Source organism: Podarcis filfolensis, assembly GCF_964270895.1.
Source record: "Podarcis filfolensis genome assembly, chromosome: 4".
NCBI classification, from domain to species: domain Eukaryota; kingdom Metazoa; phylum Chordata; class Lepidosauria; order Squamata; family Lacertidae; genus Podarcis; species Podarcis filfolensis.
The window spans coordinates 22647073-22666918 of NC_139607.1; the positions used below are offsets into that span (position 1 = coordinate 22647073).

General features: G+C 44.0%; 1 protein-coding gene across 7 annotated transcripts in view; it reads right to left on the reverse strand.

Moving 5' to 3' along the window:
- Positions 1-18617, reverse strand: part of NALCN (sodium leak channel, non-selective) — a 184106-nt gene extending 165489 nt beyond the window's left edge. For 6 of the 7 annotated variants that reach the window (XR_014547207.1, XM_083610337.1, XM_083610341.1 and 3 more), the window contains exons 1-3: positions 18200-18612; positions 9176-9322; positions 7695-7877 (exon numbers count right to left, since the gene is read on the reverse strand). Coding sequence is in view for 5 of the 7 variants with exons in the window: in XM_083610341.1 (XP_083466467.1) it covers positions 7695-7877; positions 9176-9283 (291 nt within the window). In the remaining 2 variants the exon portion in view is untranslated. Of the gene's footprint in view, positions 1-7694; positions 7878-9175; positions 9323-18199 lie in introns of all 7 variants that reach the window. The other variant, XM_083610338.1, reaches the window with a different exon arrangement.
- Positions 18618-19846: the final 1229 nt, after the last annotated feature.

Sequence of the window (19846 nt, forward strand, 5' to 3'; positions counted from 1 at the left end):
TCTTCCTTGCTCACCCAGCCCTGCCGGCATGTGCCTTGGCACAATACCAAGCAATTATGGTGAAGAAGATATCATTCCCCCACCTTACTAAAACTCTCCCCATCCAGAAGCCACTTGATGTTGCGGACGGTATAAAAGACAAATTAAGGTTCTGGTCAATGAGTGTTTGCCAACAAACAAAACACCAGGCATTAGAGTAGGGATAGTGTCTCCCCAGAACTCTCCACAAGCCACACCCTTCACTGCTCCTAAATAAAAATAAAAATACTAACAACAATAAAAATATTTTTTTTATATATATCAAGCCCAGCTGGCTGGGGCTCTGGGCGGCTTCTAACACATATAAAACCATAACATTAAAAACTTCCCAATACAGTGCTGCTTTCAGGTGTCTTCTAAAAGTTGTGTAGTTCTTTATTTCCTTGACACCTGGTGGGAGGGCATTCCACAGGGTGGGCACCACCACCGAGAAGGCCCTCTGCCTGGTTCCCTGTAACCTCACTTCTCGCAGTGAGGGAACTGCCAGAAGGCCCTCAGAGCTGGACCTCAGTGTCCAGGCTGAAAGATATGGGTGGAGATGCTCCTTTGGGTATACAGAGACAAGATTGCTTAGGGCTTTAAAGATCAGCACCAAGACCTTGAATCGTGCTCAGAAACATGCTGGGAGCCAGTGTAGGAGGCATGTTATATGGTCCCCACAGCCATTCCCAGTCACCAGTCTAGCTGCCGCATGCTGGATTAGTTGTAGCTTCCCAGTCACATTAAAAGGTAGCCCCATGTAGAGCGCATTGCAGTAGTCCAATTGGTTTTGCATGTCTAGAATGTGCCCTTGAACTATGAAAAAGCCTCTTCTGGACAGAGAGGGGTGTGTCACGTGTGTGTACAGAGTTGCCTTTCATACATAGGAAAGAAAACTGAATTCTTTGCTCTGTCCACTTTTACATCTGGCCCTTCCCATGACTGGCACACGGCACTTGAGCAACTTCCTAGAAGGGAATGAAGTCCTCAGGTTGGAAAAAAAATATATTAAAATTTCTCGCCCCCGATTTAGAGTAGAAAAGACTGGAAAGCTAAAACATGAGAAATGTTCCTGTGACACAAACTTAAGGTGAGGCATCCATGGAGGCAGTAGGGAATACAAATCTTCTTATTGCCTGTTTTCTCTCGAAATGAATCATCCATTTGCCACAGATACCATATTGGAAAGTATCTGCCAGCATGTGCTGGAGCAGAGTTTTGATGGGGAAGTAGAAGCCTGTAATTGTACAGAGATTATGGGAAAACAATTCTCATATGCTCATTTAATGTATTTATTGAGGTACTCTGACTTAAGCGCTCTGGCCACAAACATACTAACTGCTCTTAGACTAGAGACGTGTTGCTGCAGTTCTCTGTTTCCCAGGTGTAAAATGGGACCAATGTCCTCTCTATAAATGCAGAACAGTATACAGTGGTACCTTGGTTCCCAAATGCCAAAAACCCAGAAGTAAGTGTTCCGGTTTCTCAGAAGCTGAATGTACAATGCAGCTGTCAGCTATTGTTTCTGGGGCGCCTGCACCAATCAGAAGCTGACTTTGGTTTTCGAACATTTCGGAAGTCAAATGGACTTTCGGAACGGATTTAAGTTTGGCGCTTTTGTTTTTGCTATTTATTTTGCGTTTTTGTTTCTGAGGCTTTTTTTGTTAACTTGTTTTTGTGACTGTGTGGAACCCAGTTCGCTACTGATTGATTGACTGATTGTGTGACTGTGGAAATGGATAAAAGCCCCCCATCCAAACAATGACTATCTTCAGTGCAGGGAAGAAAAAATAATAATTTTAATTTTCAACATCTACAATACTGTCTTATTTATTGTATAGTACAGTACATTGATTATTGCTTTCATTTTATGGATCAATGGTCTCGTTAGATAGTTAAATTGCTGTTTTAGGGGTTGTTTTTAAAAGTCTGGAACGGATTAATCCGTTTTGCATTACTTTCTATGGTAAAGTGTGCCTTGGTTTTGGAACGCTTTGGTTTTGGAATAGACGTCTAGAACGGATTAAGTTTGAGAACCAAGGTACCACTGCATATGCGTATACTGCTTTATGTATTTGACTTTCTGTGTAGCAGGTGGCTTGCTTCACTACTTTTGTCATCTAGAGCCATCCTGCTCGGAATGTTCTTTTAGGTCCTGTTGTCTAGTTTGGAGAGTGGATTGTGCCGGCCCACCATCGCCCATCAAGACAACAAAGGTTCGCCCCTAGTCCCACCCACTCATGCAAAAGAAAGTGGCCCTGTTTTCATCTGTGAAAATATTGAGTGGTATTGCCAGTTTATCTAGGAAGCTTGTTGATAGGTAAAGGTAAAGGCACCCCTGACATTAGCTTCAGTCATGACCGACTCTGGGGTTGTGGTGCTCATCTCGCTTTATTGGCCGAGGGAGCTGACGTACAGCTTCCGGATCATTTGGCCAGCATGACTAAGCCGCTTCTGGCGAACCAGAGCAGCGCACGGAAATGCCGTTTACCTTCCCACCGGAGCGGTACCTATTTATCTACTTGCACTTTGACGTGCTTTTGAACTGCTAGGTTGGCAGGAGCGGGGACCGAGCAATGGGAGCTCACCCCGTTGCGGGGATTTGAACTGCCGACCTTCTGATCGGCAAAATCTAGGCTCTGTGGTTTGACCCACAGCACCAACCTTTCTTAAAAACACACACAAACACACTTATTGCCAGTTAACAAAACAGAGGAGTGCCTCCTCAGCAGGAAAGGCTATTCAACTGGTGCACCCACCAAGACTTCTGGCTGCCCCTTTCTCTGCCCCAGATAGGTGGGGTGGGCCCTTGGGAAGGGCCCTATGGGAACCTGCACTTGTTTCACATGCATTCACTTGGATGCAGAACACTGATCCCTTCTGAGCACGTGCAAAGTATCGACCCCTCCAGGAAAAGCAAAGCGATGCCCATGCACTTCAGGCTTATTGCGGAGTTTCTGGTGTGCCCCAGCAACTGCACTTAAGCAGTGCCTCAATATCGCTTGATTGATTAGATGAGCAGGCACCTGCAAAGCCATCTCACAAATCGTTCTTACAGAACATTCTGCTGTGGTGAAGTCATGCACATGAAACCCTGAATTCACGAGAAGTGAGATAGCAGAATGTGCAAAAGTCATTAATTGCAGGGGGCTTGCGGTCCCTTCCAACTCTACAATTCTGTGACCCATTTCAGACTGCAGGGTGGAGTTGACAAAAAGGGCTTCAGGCTACTACTGCTATCTAGAAGTGCAACACAGGGGAAGGACCACAGCCCAGGGGCAGAACTTTGCAATCAGAAGGTTCCCTGGCACCTCCAGAAGACTCGTTTGAAACTTTGGAGAGCTGTTGCAAGTCAGAGCACACAGTTCTGAGCCAGGTGGACCAATGACTTGATATAAGGTTAGCCTCCTGCGAATTCCAGGCACAGTGTTGGGATACAAGGCTTGCCAAGGGAAGCAGACACCCATTAATAAAAGATGCTCCTATTCCGCACAGATGGCAAGGTAGACATATTGTATTAGTTCAATAATATCTGGATTTTGACACATTTGCCTAGCCCACATCTACTCCTCACCCACAAGCAGACATGCAACTCACAAATGCATAGCTTGCACCTTCAGTGTGTGTCCCCCCCCCCCATTTAATACTAAGCTGGTGGTGCTGGTTTTAACTTTGACCAAAGCACATGGGTAAGGGAGGTCTAACTCTTTCCTCCCAAGCCACGACCCCAATGAAGATTGCCTTCCGTGCTCAAATAGCCTTAGCGGCCAGAGGATGCTCCCACTGGCATTGTTCTAAAAATGCAACCTTCCCCCCAAAAATTCATAGGCACACCGGGATCCAAAGCGTAACTAGCATCACAATACGTGCTTGCTTTTAAAACTTAAAATAACAGCTACGTAATCACAACCAGGCTTGTGTCTACAATGAGTGGAAATGAATCATTTTTACCCTTTCCCTCCATGAAATGATCCAGACAAAAATTACCCCCCCCCAAAGCAGCTGTTTGGCATTGGAGAGTAGCAGCTGGGAGTAGATTTCATTTGGACCACTGCTGGGGGGGGTTGCTGATCTAAATCCCCCTTCCTGTGTGCCACTGTCGCAGTCCTGATTTCCACTCCATGACCCTCACTTAAAGTTTTTAAAAAGCACCCATTTAATGCAAAATGTGGTTTGGCTAAGAGAGAGAGGACAGAATGGACTCCTTTTAAGAACAAGTAGAACTAGTCAAGAGCACTTTTATGAATGACTCATACCATTCTATTGGCTACTATTGTTGCATGAAGCCCTCAACAGCTTTACACTATCTTATTTGAAGGATTGCCTTACCCCACAAATTCCCACTTTGATCCATGGAACTTGTACTTTTACAAGCTCCATGCAATATTTGGTCTATACTTGCAAGGAATTGATCTTTTAGTGTGGCAGCACCCATGCTCTGGAACTTCCTGGCTATTAATATCCAGCAAGCGCCTTTGCTGTATTGTTGTTGTTGTTTAGTCATTTAGTCGTTTCCTATTGTTTTTAATACCTGCTAAAAACCTTTTGTTTTGTTTTGGAAAGCCTAACCTACCCGGATGAGTAATTTTATTATGCCCACTTCTGATCTCCCAAAGTTTGCTTAAGATGTCCACTTTGGGAGGGTTAGTGTGGCCAATTCTTACTACCAGTGAAAAGTAGGAGTTTTTCTTTCTTTCTGCAGACACTTTGAAATGTAGATTCACATAGATTTCCCTCTTAGAAATGACTCAGAACCTGAATTTGGCAAAACTCTGACTGCTAACCCGTCTGCTGTATCCAGTTTGAACCACCTGCAAACACATGAATGGAGCTCCACCACAAGAGCACTACATCTCGGTCCAGGTAAAGAAAAAATACGAGCTAGAAATTTACTTAAATGTGCATGATTTTATCAAGGCTGTAATATCAAACTCTATTGAGGCATAATTTGGGTAATCGTGATACAGAACCTTTGTGGGGGTGGGGGGTACTAAGCTTAAGCAGCTCTGATAATTAAATATATATTCATTTCTCTTATTAACTGAATTTTATTCTTAACACACCCTTCAAGTGATCCCAGTGTGGGATGCGTCAAATATAAAATCAAACTAACGAAACAATTATTCAAGTGCATTAGAACAATATGAACATAACATAACATAAAACATAGCATAACATAACTACTTCTCCTTACTACGAAAGTCAGAAGCCTAATACATTAAGAATCCACATAATTAAAAGCCTAGCTAAAGAGATAGGTTTTTAATAGGTAAAGGTAAAGGACCCTTGACAGTTAAGTCCAGTTGCAAACGACTCTGGGGTTGCGGTGCTCATCTTGCCTTACTGGCCAAGGGAGCCGATGTTTGTCCGCAGACAGTTTTTCTGGGTCATGTGGCTAGCATGACTAAGCCGCTTCTGGCAAAACCAGAGAAGCACACAGAAATGCCTTTTACCTTCCCGCCGGAGTGGTACCTATTTATCTACTTGCACTTTGACGTGCAACCTGCAACTGCTAGGTTGGCAGGAGCTGGGATCGAGCAATGGGAGCTCACTCTGTCACAGGGATTCGAACCGCCGACCTTCCGATTGGCAAGCCCTAGGCTCAGTGGTTTAGACCACAGTGCTGGCTGCCACCCAAATCAATCAATGTTGGCGCCAGATGGATTTCAAGAAAAGGCTTTCCAAAGAACTGAAAGACTACAGCCCAAACTGTGGAGTTTGTTGTCGTAGACTAAGGTACTACAAGGCCTTTTTGTTGATCTATATATTCAGTAACCTTTTAAACAGTGTCTCAAAAGATTAATATACAATATTCTGACTGAAAGTTGGCATATTATCCAATCTTTTTATATGACTTCTTATGCACACACACACAGTCCCTCTTTTATAAACACCAACATGAAACACATACACACACACATAAAATGATGGGAGGGGGAATGGTAAAATACAGTAAAATAATAGAATGGCCTAGTATCCTGATCCTAAACTTTATTATTTAATTAAATAAATAATATTTGTCAAATAAATATGCTCAGGACTTTTGTCAAATAAATATGCTCAGGACTGGAGTTTACAGGACGACATCGAATCTTTTTTTTTTTAATAATTTTTATTAACTAGCCAATCACATCAAATTAAATCACCTCACATAAATTCCAAATTACAAAGCCAAATTTTTAAATTTTGTTGGGGGAACCCATACTTCAAGATCCAAAGGGGGATTCAGATCATCTTCTTATTACTGCGTTAATGTCCAAATCAGTCCCAATCAGTCCAGACAAAATTCATAATTCTATCCAGTCTTATCTTGGTGTTTCCACATCATATCTTGTTCATATAATTTCTATTTTTCCTTTACGATCTCTTCTGTTAGTCTCCTTAAGCCGATAAGCAAAATAATAATCCTGTGTGGATTTCCCGTTCCTCCACTAAGTCCAGATGGTTTCCATATATCTCCTTCGTAGATAGCATCACTCTTTCCATCATAAATTTGGCATTTGTCACTCTTAAGTCCCACCGAGAAGTTGATCCACGATATGTAAACAACTCTATTTCTCTCTTTCTCCTCCCAGACCCAAGAGCTCCAACAATGCCTCCCAAAATGGCGACAGCATTTTTAACTGCGTCATTCCAAAACTCTTAGCTTTCCAGCTTCATCTTGAAACATTGCTTTGGTTCGAAAGTTTATCTCCACACAGCCTTAAATCCACAGCTTAAGTCCTTAGTTTCTGACTCATTAGGGGAGGGGATTCTTGTTAAATCACATAAGAAAAAGGAAGGCAGGTTTTTTCCCCTCTCCCCCCTCAGTCATTTGTCATACCGTATCTTGACGTATCTTCTCATATTTTATTCTTGTCTTGTTATCAGAGATCTCTTCTGTCAGCAGTCTTTACTCCCCTTTTTCCTTGAAGCATGTGCAATTTATCTCGTCCAAACTGTTTCTTTTGAAGATGCTTGCAACTAGCAGCGCGAATCAGGGACGGTGTCCAGGAGTGCCGGAATCCCACAGGAGGGCTTTGTGCCTAGTGCCCCCACCCCCACAAATTCGGGGGTGGTATAGGGCACAGCAGGCAAGGGCCATCCCCCCCACAATCCTGGGGGGGTTAAGGAGGCTAATTACCCCCATCATAGCCTCCAAATTACCTTGTGTGGGTCGGAGAGATGTTATTGTCAGCCATCTTCCGATGCGCCACCTAGTGGCCCGAATCTTAGTCATTCTCAGAGGAGACCCACTGAAGTCAAAGAACTTAACTAATTGTTAATATAATTGTTCAGTTTTCGGTTTTAGAAATTTAACTGCTTGTTTTATGTTAATCCTGCTATTTAATTTAACTGTATACAAAAGCTTTTCAAATATTCCACAAATTTTCCCCATTCCTTGATTAAATTTCTTTCTTCTGGTTCTCTTATTGCTCCAGTATGTTTTGCCATTTCGGCATAGACCATTAATTTAGTCTGCCACGCCTCCTTGGTCTTCTTTCCATTGATTTTAATGGGTCTATTCCGGGTATTGCTTAGCAAGATATTGCCCAACGTGATCCAACATAGGCTTCCCTCAGACCCATGATGCTTTCTTCCAGCTAATTTGTTTAGGATCAGGACCTAATGTACCATTTCTCATCTTTTTTTAAAAATTAAAAACACACACGTTAAAAAGTGTTTGAAAAGCTCACCTTGACTATGCCACGGATGTGCATCTTTGCTATCATTTCTGCTGTGTAGAGAAACATCAGTAGTGTATCTAGAGCAAAGGTCACATATTGAAGAGGAGGATAATGTTCAAAGGTCTTTGGGGTGTTCATGCAGACCGAAATAACACTGATGATGGCACAGATGCGTAGTAAAGAGTGCACCCACTGAAAAACAAGAAGCAGTAACAAGGCTTTCATCACCTTCTTTAACAGTACAAATATATGACATTTAACTATTCTTTTTAATGAGATCTCATGACCTACAGCTTGGAGCAAACTTTTCCACTCAAAGAGGGAGAGAAGAAAGCAGTTTATTTCTCTTTTGCAATTAAATCAGCTGTGCGAATCATTCAGATTCTTGCTCTGTGCTGTACCATTTCTTTCTGCCTGTCTTACCACCATCGCCGCTGGAGATTAGAAACTATTTCCAAACAAAGAAAACGTGTAACTTTTAGAGTCTATACTTTATCTGTTATTGTCTCACATTCCTGCCAGTTTTTTTTCAGGAAGGCTTAAGGTATCCAAACCTTAAGGCAGGCTTCCTCAAACTTGGCCCTCCAGATGTTTTTGACCTACAACTCCCATGATCCCTAGTTAGCAAGACCAGTGGTCAGGGATGATGGGAATTGTAGTCTCAAATCATCTGGAGGGCCGAGTTTGAGGAAGCCTGCCTTAAGACATCCAACTAAGATATACTCAAGAGTAGATTCACTGAAAGGAATGTGCTTACATTAGTCATAGCCATTATTTTCATTGGGTCTAGAAGGACTGACAGTGAACACAGTCCAATGTATTCAGGAATAAATAATTATAAAAGTGCTGGTTCCACACTCTCAGAACTTTAAAATATAGAAAATGTGGGAAAATATTATTCAGCGACATTCTGGACATTTCTAACTTCAGCATTTGATAACTGCTTTACCTCATATTTAATAAAATCTGTTTCTAACAGGGCAAGTCTGTACATATCTACTGAAACGTATGCCACCCCACGTAGCTGTCAACCTTTCCCTTTTTTTAAGGGAAATTCCCTTATTCCGAATAGGATTCCTCGCAAGAAAAGGGAAAAGTTGACAGCTATGGCCTGATTTCCTTATCAACGTTCTATGGAGAAGAAAAGCAGGATTGAGTCTTTAGCTACCCTCTTTGAGATCAACCGGGACATAGCCTAATTCCCTGTCACACTCCTTTTCCACAGTTTTTCATACGTTCACTCATTTATCCATTCAAGACTCTGGAAGTCCAAAGGCAGTCAAATTTATGTCACAGAAAATTTTCAAGCATCTGTAAGACACACACATACACACATATTCTGGTGAGAGCAATTTAGCAACCCCTTGAATTCAATGAGCACGTATTTTAATCTCTTATATTAAAGTCAATGGGAATTAACAGGACTATGGCTTAATCAGGCTCTTATATAAAGGGTTGAGACTTTAAAATGTTTTTTTTAAAAAACTTACTGGTTTGTTAATCCACAGGATATCAGCGTTGTCTGACAGAGATTCATCGGGACCAAAGTCTGTCACTGGCTGGGCCTCTACCCTTGAGCTCTGTTTTCTTTTAAGCATACTTAAATTAGCTTTGGTTATCTAAAACTGTGAAATTCCCTGCAAAAGAAAAGAACATTATCATGTCAAGAAACAAATAAAAGCCGCTTGACCGTCTTAAAGAATAAATTAATGCTCTGCCCAAACTAGACAGGAATTTCTGGTCAGCTTCACTTCACTTTCCTCCTGCTCCCACAATCTAGCCTCCAAGAAATTAGGAATTGCTTAAAGGTAAAGGTAAAGGGACCCCTGACCATTAGGTCCAGTCGTGGCCGACTCTGGGGTTGTGGCGCGCATCTCGCTTTATTGGCCGAGGGAGCTGGCGTACAGTTTCCGGGTCATGCGGCCAGCATGACTAAGCCGCTTCTGGCGAACCAGAGCAGTGCACAGAAACGCAGTTTACCTTCCCGCTGGAAGGTAAACTTTATCTTTATCTTTATCTGCTTGCACTTTGATGTGCTTTCGAACTGCTAGGTTGGCAGGATAGGAATTGCTTAGTATATCTCAATTGTTGAAAAGTTCAAATGGGTTCTTGATATAATCAAAATACCCAGACCACTTACAAACATGAGCAACAGTGTTAATTATTAAGACAAGTAACTTAAAATGCATTGAATAGTATATGTATTGGATGTATTGAATAGTTTGTGTGAAATATGCAGCGTTCGAGGATGTATATGGAAACCATGGAAGGGGAGGATGAGAAGTCAATGGATAAAGTAATTTATGATCTATGTTAAAATTTGAATTAAAAAAAAATGTTTAAAATAACCTTTTCTAAAAAACCAGAAGCTTTTCTTTTAGGAATTGTAAGTGTCAAAATTCCAAGTGACCAGATGACACTTTTCATGTATGCAACTACTGCTGCCCGGACACTACTAGCCCAGAGATGGAAAGAGGGTGTAGTCCCTACCAGAGAAGAATGGCAGATTAAACTGATGGACTATGCAGAAATGACAAAACTGACCGGAAGAATTAGGAATCAGGAAGACTAAAATCTCAACGTAGAATGGGGAAAATATACAATTTCCCTAAAAAAACCCACCATTGTAAATTAAAATTATTAGTAAATTAAAATTATTAGTAGGGTTGGAATGACACTTGTAGTTAAAAGTTGGACTATGGTTTTATCGGAGATTTAATAGAATTGGACTAACAGGGAAGATGCAGGAGAATAAGTTAACATAAGGACCCACTAAAGGGGAGGAGGGAAGTCAAAGGGAACTTATGGAAATTGTTTTGTTTGCTTGATGATTGTTTGTAAATCTGAAAATTTAAATACATTTATATATGTGTGTGTGTGTGTATAGTATTTTTTGTGTGAAAAATCAATAAATAATATATAATTATTTTTTTTTACAAAGGGCAATTAAAAACAAAAACCCTCCATTTCTAGTTTCTGGGGGAGATAAGCAAATCTAGTTAAAGCCAATTCTCCATCTGTAGCTTACATTTAGAATGGATGCTATCTATATCTTCTTTTTTTTAAAAGCATAGCAGGTCAGCACACAGTCATGGATTTATTAATATAATGAGACGTCCTTTATTACATTAGCAAGGACCATCTTTTCAACATACTTTTTTCTCATATGTTTACTGAAGCAAAACCACAATATAAGAGGTTGTGTTTTTTTTGAGAGACAAACCTAACAAATCAAAGGTGCTAATTTTAGATTTTTGCCCATTATTCTATTCTCCTACATTCATTTTTCCTTTTGCACACCCCTGAGACATAATCAGTCAAATGCTTGCCCACGTTTCTATATGAACTCAGACACAAGATGAGAGCTACACCCTGCCAAGCGTTTTATAAGAGGAAAGATAGATATACTTGGTTTACATATTAAGTTGAAGGTCAAGATACTTTTTTCTGCAACACTGCAGAAAGATACTTTTTTTCATATCCTGGCAGAATACGTTTGCTCTTTTGTATCACCATAAAACATCACACTCCCAACATGTTTTCTTTAAAAATTAAGGAAACTGGCAAAGCTGGGAGATTCTGGTTCTCAACCAGGAAAAGAGTGCTGAATAGATATTATTATTATTATTATTATTATTATTATTATTATTATTATTATTTATATCCTGCCCATCTGGCTGAGTTTCCCCAGCCACTCTGGGCGGCTCCCAATCAAGTATTAAAAACAATACAGCGTTAAATATTAAAAACTTCCCTAAACAGGGCTGCCTTCAGATGTCTTTTAAAGACAGGATAGCTACTTATTTCCTTCACATCTGAAGGGAGGGTGTTCCACAGGGTGGGCGCCACTACTGAGAAGGCCCTCTGCTTGGTTCCCTGTAACCTCACTTCTCGCAATGAGGGAACCGCCAGAAGGCCCTCGGCGCTGGATCTCAGTGTCCGGGCTGAACGATGGGGGTGGAGACGCTCCTTCAGGTATACAGGCCCGAGGCCGTTTAGGGCTTTAAAAGTCAGCACCAACACTTTGAATTGTGCTCGGAAACGTACTGGGAGACAATGCAGATCTCTCAGAACCGGTGCTATGTGGTCCCGGTGGCCACTCCCGGCAGCAGATACACTGGCTAGCTATCAGGCTATTAGGTAGGAATCCAATGCATACCAAATACTTGCACACAGTGAGAGGAAATAGTTGTTCACCTATATGCGTGAAATCCTAACCACGGCTGCTGTCCACTGGGGCTTAATGGAACAACAGGAGCACATCCAAACCACTGCTGAGTGTGTCAGCTGGGGCAGAAGGTGAGGGGGCAGGCCCCAATTGGGCCCAATGGAATTGTGTGACAGTAGCGGGGTCAACTTGTGATCCAATAGATCCTGGGCCGGCAGAGCCCCACCCTGGAACCTCACATTTCTGCTCCTTGCTGCAAAAGAAGAACCCTCTGGCAGTGCTTCCTTGGTTATTATTGGTCACAGCTTGTGATTAGAATGGAAAGGGCAAAACTACAACCTCAGGTTGAAATCAAGATGTCAGATGACAAGGGTGGTTGCTCACGAGTAACCAGGCAGGACTCCAACCTGTCTTTTACAGGTTTTATTTTGGCGCAAACTACAGTGCACAAGGGACGCGGGTGGCGCTGTGGATTAAACCACAGAGCCTAGGACTTGCCGATCAGAAGGTTGGCGGTTTGAATCCCCGCGAAGGGGTGAGCTCCCCTTGCTCGGTCCCTGTTCCTGCCAACCTAGCAGTTCGAAAGCACGTCAAAGTGCAAGTAGATAAATAGGGACTGCTCCTGCGGGAAGGTAAATGGTGTTTCCGTGCGCTGCCCTGGTTCGCCAGAAGCAGCTTAGTCATGCTGGCTACATGACCTGGAAGCTGTACGTCGGCTCCCTCGGCCGGTAAAGTGAGTTGAGCGCCACAACCCCAGAGTCGGTCATGACTGGACCTAATGGTCAGGGGTTCCTTTACCTTTATTTACAGTGCAGAACCCCAAAGTTCATGTCTGCCTCAATCGCTAGCAGAAGGGTGCCTGTTTCCTAGACCTCCTCCAGCATAAAAGCCTCGTTAAGCCCAGCCTCTTCCTTGCCTCTTTGCGCTTTAGACTTCTGCACAGGGTGGGGAACGGAGGGGCGTGCTTCCCTCCTGGCCAGCTTTGCCAGAAGTGGTGCTGATGCTCCCACCAGCATCCTCTGGTCCTTTCACATCTTAATCCTAATCACTGCAACATTATACTATCTATGAAAGGTAAATAGAAAATGTATGTGTGGGCTATTTTGCAATATGCCTTTGGGGTCCCTTTTTTCCAGAATCAACTTCTGTATCAAGAATACATGAAGCTAGATCATGCATACTTTAAAAAAAAAAAAAAGTGGGGAGGGGGACTATAAAAAGGCCATGCCAATTTGCTTTCTCTGTCAGCAGAGGCATTTTCTCTGCACAGCAAGAATCAGAAATAAACATTAATTTGGGCACACTGCCATTGCTTAATATGTAGGAATGCAGCCTCATTTTTGTTAATGTGCAAATCAGAATATCACTCTTTCAGCTTATTTTTAGAAGCAAGAGAAAAGACGATGACAAAGAAAAATACCTGACCGCCCCCCCCAATAAAAAATTCTATGAAGATTTTCAAAAGCTTTTAAAGGGGGAGAAATGCATTGGGAATTTAAATCAGAGCAATATAAGTCAGCACATTGAGAGGAAAGACACACTCTGAAGAAGGCCAAGGCAATGACTAGAAATAACACAAATAATTATGTCACCCAGCCTTCCGCTCAGGCGGAAGAGCCGCCCCCTTTTCTTCATATTATTATCAGCCATACTGTTTCTTTCTCCTTCCAGATAAAGCTACCTCTTTTTTTATTTCTTTTTTGGCCACCAAAGATATACCTTAATTATAGGCCCTGTAATTGTGTGTGCAAACAGGCAACAGTGCCATTCTCACCATCTCTTCAGTCTTACTGAATTCAGTGGAGCTTACTTTGAAGTAAGTAGGGTTAGGATTGCAACTTTGGTTCTTTGAGTGCCAGTCCTTATCAACAGGCTTGGGGGGACGCCAGGCTTTGCAGAAGCACAAAAGAACCCTCAGGGACAGGGGAACCCTGATGTTATGTATTGAGTTGAATAGAATCCAAAATGCAGCAGTCTGATTGGTCCTAGTACAATAGGAGCCAAAATGCAGCAGTCTGATTGGTCCTAGAACAATAGGATTCAGAATGCAGCAGTCTGACTGGTCCTAGAACAATGCAGCAGTATGATTGGTCTGCAGGAGACACCCAATCCAGTTCCAGATGGAAGTGAATCCACAACCTGATTGGCCTACAGGAGAATTCCGGAATTAGCCAATCACGTGCAGCCCATTGTGTAAATAATGTATATAAAGCAAATACTTTGGGGAAACATTCATTCCTCCTCACCACTATGAGCTGAATAAAGAGCATGAAATCCACTCTCAACTCTGAGTATACGTCACTTGAGCATGCTCAGCAGCCAATTGAGCCTAAGCATCTGCTGAAGAACTGAGAACTTGAGAGAGGAGGAATGATAAAACACAATACCTGGGCAAAGGGTACAGCAGCATCTCGCATGAACCCCAAGACATTATGTGCCTGACAGGGTTTCCACAACAGGAGACACAGTTCCACATTGCTCTCTGAGCTAAATCCTTGGTTTAGACAAGCTGACCTTCCAAGTGTCCCTATTTTCCAGGGACAGTCCCGGATTTACAGAAGCCGCCCCGGTTTCTCGTTTCATCCCAGAATGTCCCGCTTTTTCTTAGGACATCCCTATTTTCATCAGAGAAATGTTGAAGGGTATGCATGAGGAAATTCCCAGTTCAACTCCCCACCCCACTGCTCGGTTTTCACAACCGAGATCTAGTGGCTTCAGCAAGGATTTCTGCATGGATAGCTTAGCTGGTGCTGATAATGCCACGGTTGCAGGTTCAATCCCAGTATGGGACAGCTGCATATTCCTGCATTGCAGGGGGTTGGACTAGATCAGAGGCGGCCAACTCCCAAGAGACTGCGATCTACTTACAGAGTTAACAACTGACAGTGATCTACCCCATTTTGGGGGGGTTCAGGTCAAAGTTGTTCAGCTTTTTTTAGAGGAGGAAAGCCCTGTTTTCTTGCAGTTCAGATCAAAGTTGGTGAGCTTTTTGGGGGAGGAGGAAAGTCCATTTTTTAGGGGTTCAGGTCCAAGTTGGTGAGCTTTTTTAGGGGAGCCCCAAACTTGTTGAGCTGCTTTGAGGGAAGCCAGTGATCTACTAGTGATCTATCATAGACATCCAGTGATCTATCTGTTGGACGTGCCTGGACTAGATGATCCTCGGGGTCCTTTCCAACTCTACAATTCTGTTCTTCTACCAAGAACCCATTAAGATTGTTTCTAAGTCATGTGAAAATTGTGCTTTTGACTCTGCAGAAAAGGATGTGACAATTTGCTGCTGGCAGTCAGTTCCCATGGCAGCTTAAAAAACAAACTGGGGAGTGGGGGGCAGGAGAGAAAGGAAGGAAGGGGAAATAAAATTGATAGGAAGATAGTAGGTACATATTCAAAACTACCCCTAATCAGCAACCATGGTTGTTGTTTTTTGAATAAGAATGTTTTATAACTGAACAATTCTGAAGATAGCAATAAGGTAATGAGCAAATAAAAGCTAATTATACCAAAAGGGCATGTGCTGCCTTTGGGTCCTTGTGCAAATCTCATTTTAACCCAGCGAGAATACTGCTGAGGAGTGGAGGACCATATGGCAACGTAACTCAATTCTCTCTACCAGAAAACCTGAAATAAGCACATACACAGTTACGTGGCTTGGTTTTCTGACTGTGCATAGTTTGAATGTAGCATATAAAGGTTGAAGTGCAAAGGGAAGAGGCAGTCCTTATAAGGAAGTTTTAATATTTAAAGTTTTATTGCGTTTTTATATTTTGCTGGAAGCCGCCCAGAGTGGCTGGGGCAAAGCAATCAGATGGGTGGCATATAATAATAATAATAATAATAATAATAATAATAATAATAATAATGGTATTGTGATTCTTTTTTTAAAAAAACCAAAGAAACCCATGTATTATAATTTAGCCACCCTGCTGAAATGCACTCCACTCAGTCAATGAACACTAAAAATAGTATAGCAGAACTAAGCAGTACTGTATTGTGAAAGGACAGATCATGGGGGCGTATGTAAACACTTTGGACCAGGTCTCCACAGAGAGAGCACAGTAAAGCTAACTGCAGTGTAGTGATTAGAATCATAGAATCATATCATTGTAGAGTCAGAAGGGACCTCAAGGGTAATCTAGTCCAACCCCTTGAATTTGCAGGAATCTAAAATAAAACATCCATGACAGATAGCCATCAAACCTCTGCTTAAAAGACTCCAAAGAAGGAGAGAGTTCACCACCTCTTGTGGGAGTCTGTTCCACTGTCAAGCAGCACTTACTGTCAGAAAGTTATTCCTGGTGTTCTTTTAACTTGAATCCATTGGTTCAGATCCTAGCCTCTGGAGCAGGAGGAAACAAGCTTGCTCCATCCTCCATGTGTCAGCCCTTTTGATGTTTGAAGATAGCTATCAAATCTCCTCTTTACCAAGCTAAAGATACCCAGTTCCATCAACAATTCCTCATAAGGCTAGTTGCTGCTGACGCTTAAGAACATAGTGATGAATATCCATGTGAAAAGGGCCTACGTGAGTGTCAGACAAGGCTAGGGGAACCCTAGGTGTAAAAACCATTCTCTTTCTCTAGGGAACCATGGGGACTTCAGTTCTGTGGCAAGGTCTAGGAATCTCTGCTCTCAGCATTCTCCCCAAACCACAAATTTCCAAGTGTCTTTTTGTTTTGTTTTGGAAAAAGCTCTGACACTACAACTGGTATAAAATTAATATTAATTTGAAGTTGTACATATGTACTTACAGGGTGTTTTTAAACAGAAGGCTTAACACCATGTCTGAAATGCAAACGCACCACATGTTGACTAGAATATACATTTGGAACTGGGTTTTTCTGATCCCAACCCCCCTGCTGGGTTAATATTGAACTTCGTGTAAAAATAATAGGGAAGAAGCTCACAGGTATTTCAGCCTTGCATGAAAATGCTCTTAGGGCACAGATTCTCCTCATGCTTAACTCAAGGAAGTTTGGAATTTTTAATTGGGGGTGGAGAACGGATACTGGGGATACTTCGTTCAAGAGCTTTAGGTCCCTATGGCTCTCTCTCTTCTGGGGCTCCCTAACAAGGGTAGCATCTGGGGATATAACCTACAGAGCTTTTTTTAAAAATGGGGGACAGCCTATACCTTGGCATATCAGCCTTTAACCTTTGACTTGTGTTACCGTCTCAGTATTTAACCTGTTTACCTATGTTAGTTTAACTAACCCTGTCCCCCCAATATTTAGAAAACCTAACTTTCATTTTATTTTTTGCAATTTTATTTCCCCTCAAAAGATTATATACAGTGGTACCTCAGGTTAAGTACTTAATTTGTTCCGGAGGTCCGTTCTTAACCTGAAACGGTTCTTAACCTGAAGCACCACTTTAGCTAATGGGGTCTCCTGCAGCCGCCGCGCCGCTGGAGCCCGATTTCTGTTCTTATCCTGAAGCAAAGTTCTTAACCTGAAGCACTATTTCTGGCTTAGTGGAGTGTGTAACCTGAAGCATATGTAACCTGAAGCGTATGTAACCCGAGGTGCCACTGTACTTGCGCACACCTACTTATTATTATTTTTTAAATGGTCACATAATTGAGCTGGGGGCTGAGACCCAATGCGTTGAGTGCATCATATCATGTATGGGGGGCCTACCTTCTTATTGAGTTAGAATACCACATGGGCCCAACAACAGTTTGTAGTTTTACATGCTTGCCCCCCAGAGCGGTCAACTGCTTCCCCCAGATCTTTGGCTGACATCACCAATGATGCCAAAGGGAGAAGGCCATCTTAGAAGACTCTTGCAGAGGCAAGAAGGCCCAGGAAAGCCTGTGGATCTCCCTACAGAAACAGACCAGGCCTATCTTTTGGGAGGAGGGCATCTGTGCAAAAAAAAAAAAGGGGGGGCCAGTGGGCTCTTTCTTCCCCAACACCCTTTCCTTATGCTTCCAATGTGGCTTTGCAAGCCTTCCCTCCCACCCCCTTTGAAGGGCAAAGGTTTCCAGACAGTTGTGGGCTCCTTCTCCTCTGAGGCCTCTTCCTCACCTCCCCAGCCATCCCCTCCTCACCGGAAGGTGGAGAGCAGCTGCCTCCTTCCCGCTCCCAGGTGAAGCCCTGACCGAAAACAAGCCCACGAGGCCTCCTCCTCCTCCTCCTCCGGTGCAGCTGCGCCAGCCTTGCCTTCTCCTGCTTTCCCCGCACCCGCCAAGAACTGCAAAGCCCGTCAGGAGGAAAGGAGCAGCCGCCGCCGCCGCCGCCGCTACACGGTATAATTATTATCGGTAGCATTATTGATAAAAGGGGGAGGGGAAAGAAGCAGCATCATACCAGACAGAGAAGCAACCCGACCGCCGCTGGCAACCTACCGCCTGCCTCTCCCTTCATGGCGTGATTGGAGCGGGATGCTCTGGCCACCCTCCCCCCGAGCTGATTTTGGTGATGCTTCTCGGGGGTTTGGAGTTGTCCGCCCCGCGTCGCCGGTGCGCAGAGAGGGCGTGACCCGGGAGGGGTCGGGGATGGTGGGAAGGAGGAGGAGGAGGAGGAAGAAGAATAGGCGGTGGTGGCGCCCGGCAGCGAGGAGATCAGGGCGAAACGGTGCGAGCAGGTTCCTTCTTGCTGGCTGGCGCTGCAGCCTTGCAGTCGCCCAGCAACAGCTGTTCCCCGCGAGCATCCACCGGCGCACACCGAGCAGCCGGAGAGGAGGACGACACGCGCGCACGGCGCCTCCTGCTACCAGCGGGGAGAGGGCCGGCGCCAGGTGGGCTGGGAGACATCGGTGGCATGCCTTTCGCTGGGGGGGGGGGGTGTCCCGAATTTCCTTCGCCTTCCCCTCCCGTTGGGCCCAATCCTCCTCCTCCTCCTCGCTGCGTCACGCGCCCCCCACCCCACCGCGCTTTGGATGGCAGGGAGAGTGGGGATGGCGCCCAATGGCCCCAGTTCCTCCTTTCCACCGGAGAAAGAAGGTCCAGCAGCACCACGCGAGGAGGAGGAATTGTAGAGTTGGAAAGGACCACGAGGGTCGCTTAGTCCAATCCAGTGTGGGACTCGAACCCACGACCATAGGTGTTGGGGGCAGCAGGGCACCCACCTGTCCTGTTGCAGAACCAGCGGTGCCAACTTGAATAAAATAATGGGGGGTCCCAGGTCAGCCTCACCCTGCATAATCAATCACCTGATTTGGGACATGCGCACCATTTGAATGGCAATGCCCATCAGCTTGGGGGGGGGGGGGAGAGAGAGAGAGCCTCTAGGAGTTGGCTCCTATGTCCAGAACCAAGCTACCTGCAAGCAATGGGTCAGTTTGCAGAAGCCACGCCTGCCTGCCTCCGTAGGGTTGCTACTTGTGTTGCTAGAATGCGCCACAACATCATCCAAGTGACCTTAGCGAGCATTTCAATTAAAATATTCTGATTATTTCTACCGTTTTTATTGATTTACTTGATTGGGGAGGAGAGCTACCCTCCTACCCCCCTGGCTACGCCCATTCCCAAGACCCTGAAGTCTCATGCTCTACCGACTGAACTTTGTCGCAGGCCAGGAGGAAGAAACTGAGCAGGTGCTGCTTACGCTGGCTTTGCCCTCTCTTGGTGGCCCAACATGTGGCTGGAGCCCAGTGGAAGTGGTTGGGTGGAAAGTTTGGAGGCCAAAAGGGGGTGCAGGCAGAGCCAACCCATTTCAGTTTGGTCCCCTGGTCAGAGGAAACTGATCAGAACACTAGGCCGATTGTAAGTGAGAAAGCAGGTGGCAAGGTGCTGCAGGAAGATGGAGGTTCTTAGAATCACAGAATTGTAGAGATGGAAGAGACCTCGGGGGTCACCTACTCCAGCCCCCTACAATGCAGGAATCATAGCTGTCAACGTTTCCCCTTTTTAAGGGAAATTCCCTTATTCCGAAGAGGATTCCTTGCAAGAAAATGGAAAAGTTGACAGCTATGGTAGGAATCTTTTGCCCAATGTGGGGCTCAGTCCAAACCCACAACCCTGAGATTAAGAGTCTGATGCTCTACCAACTGA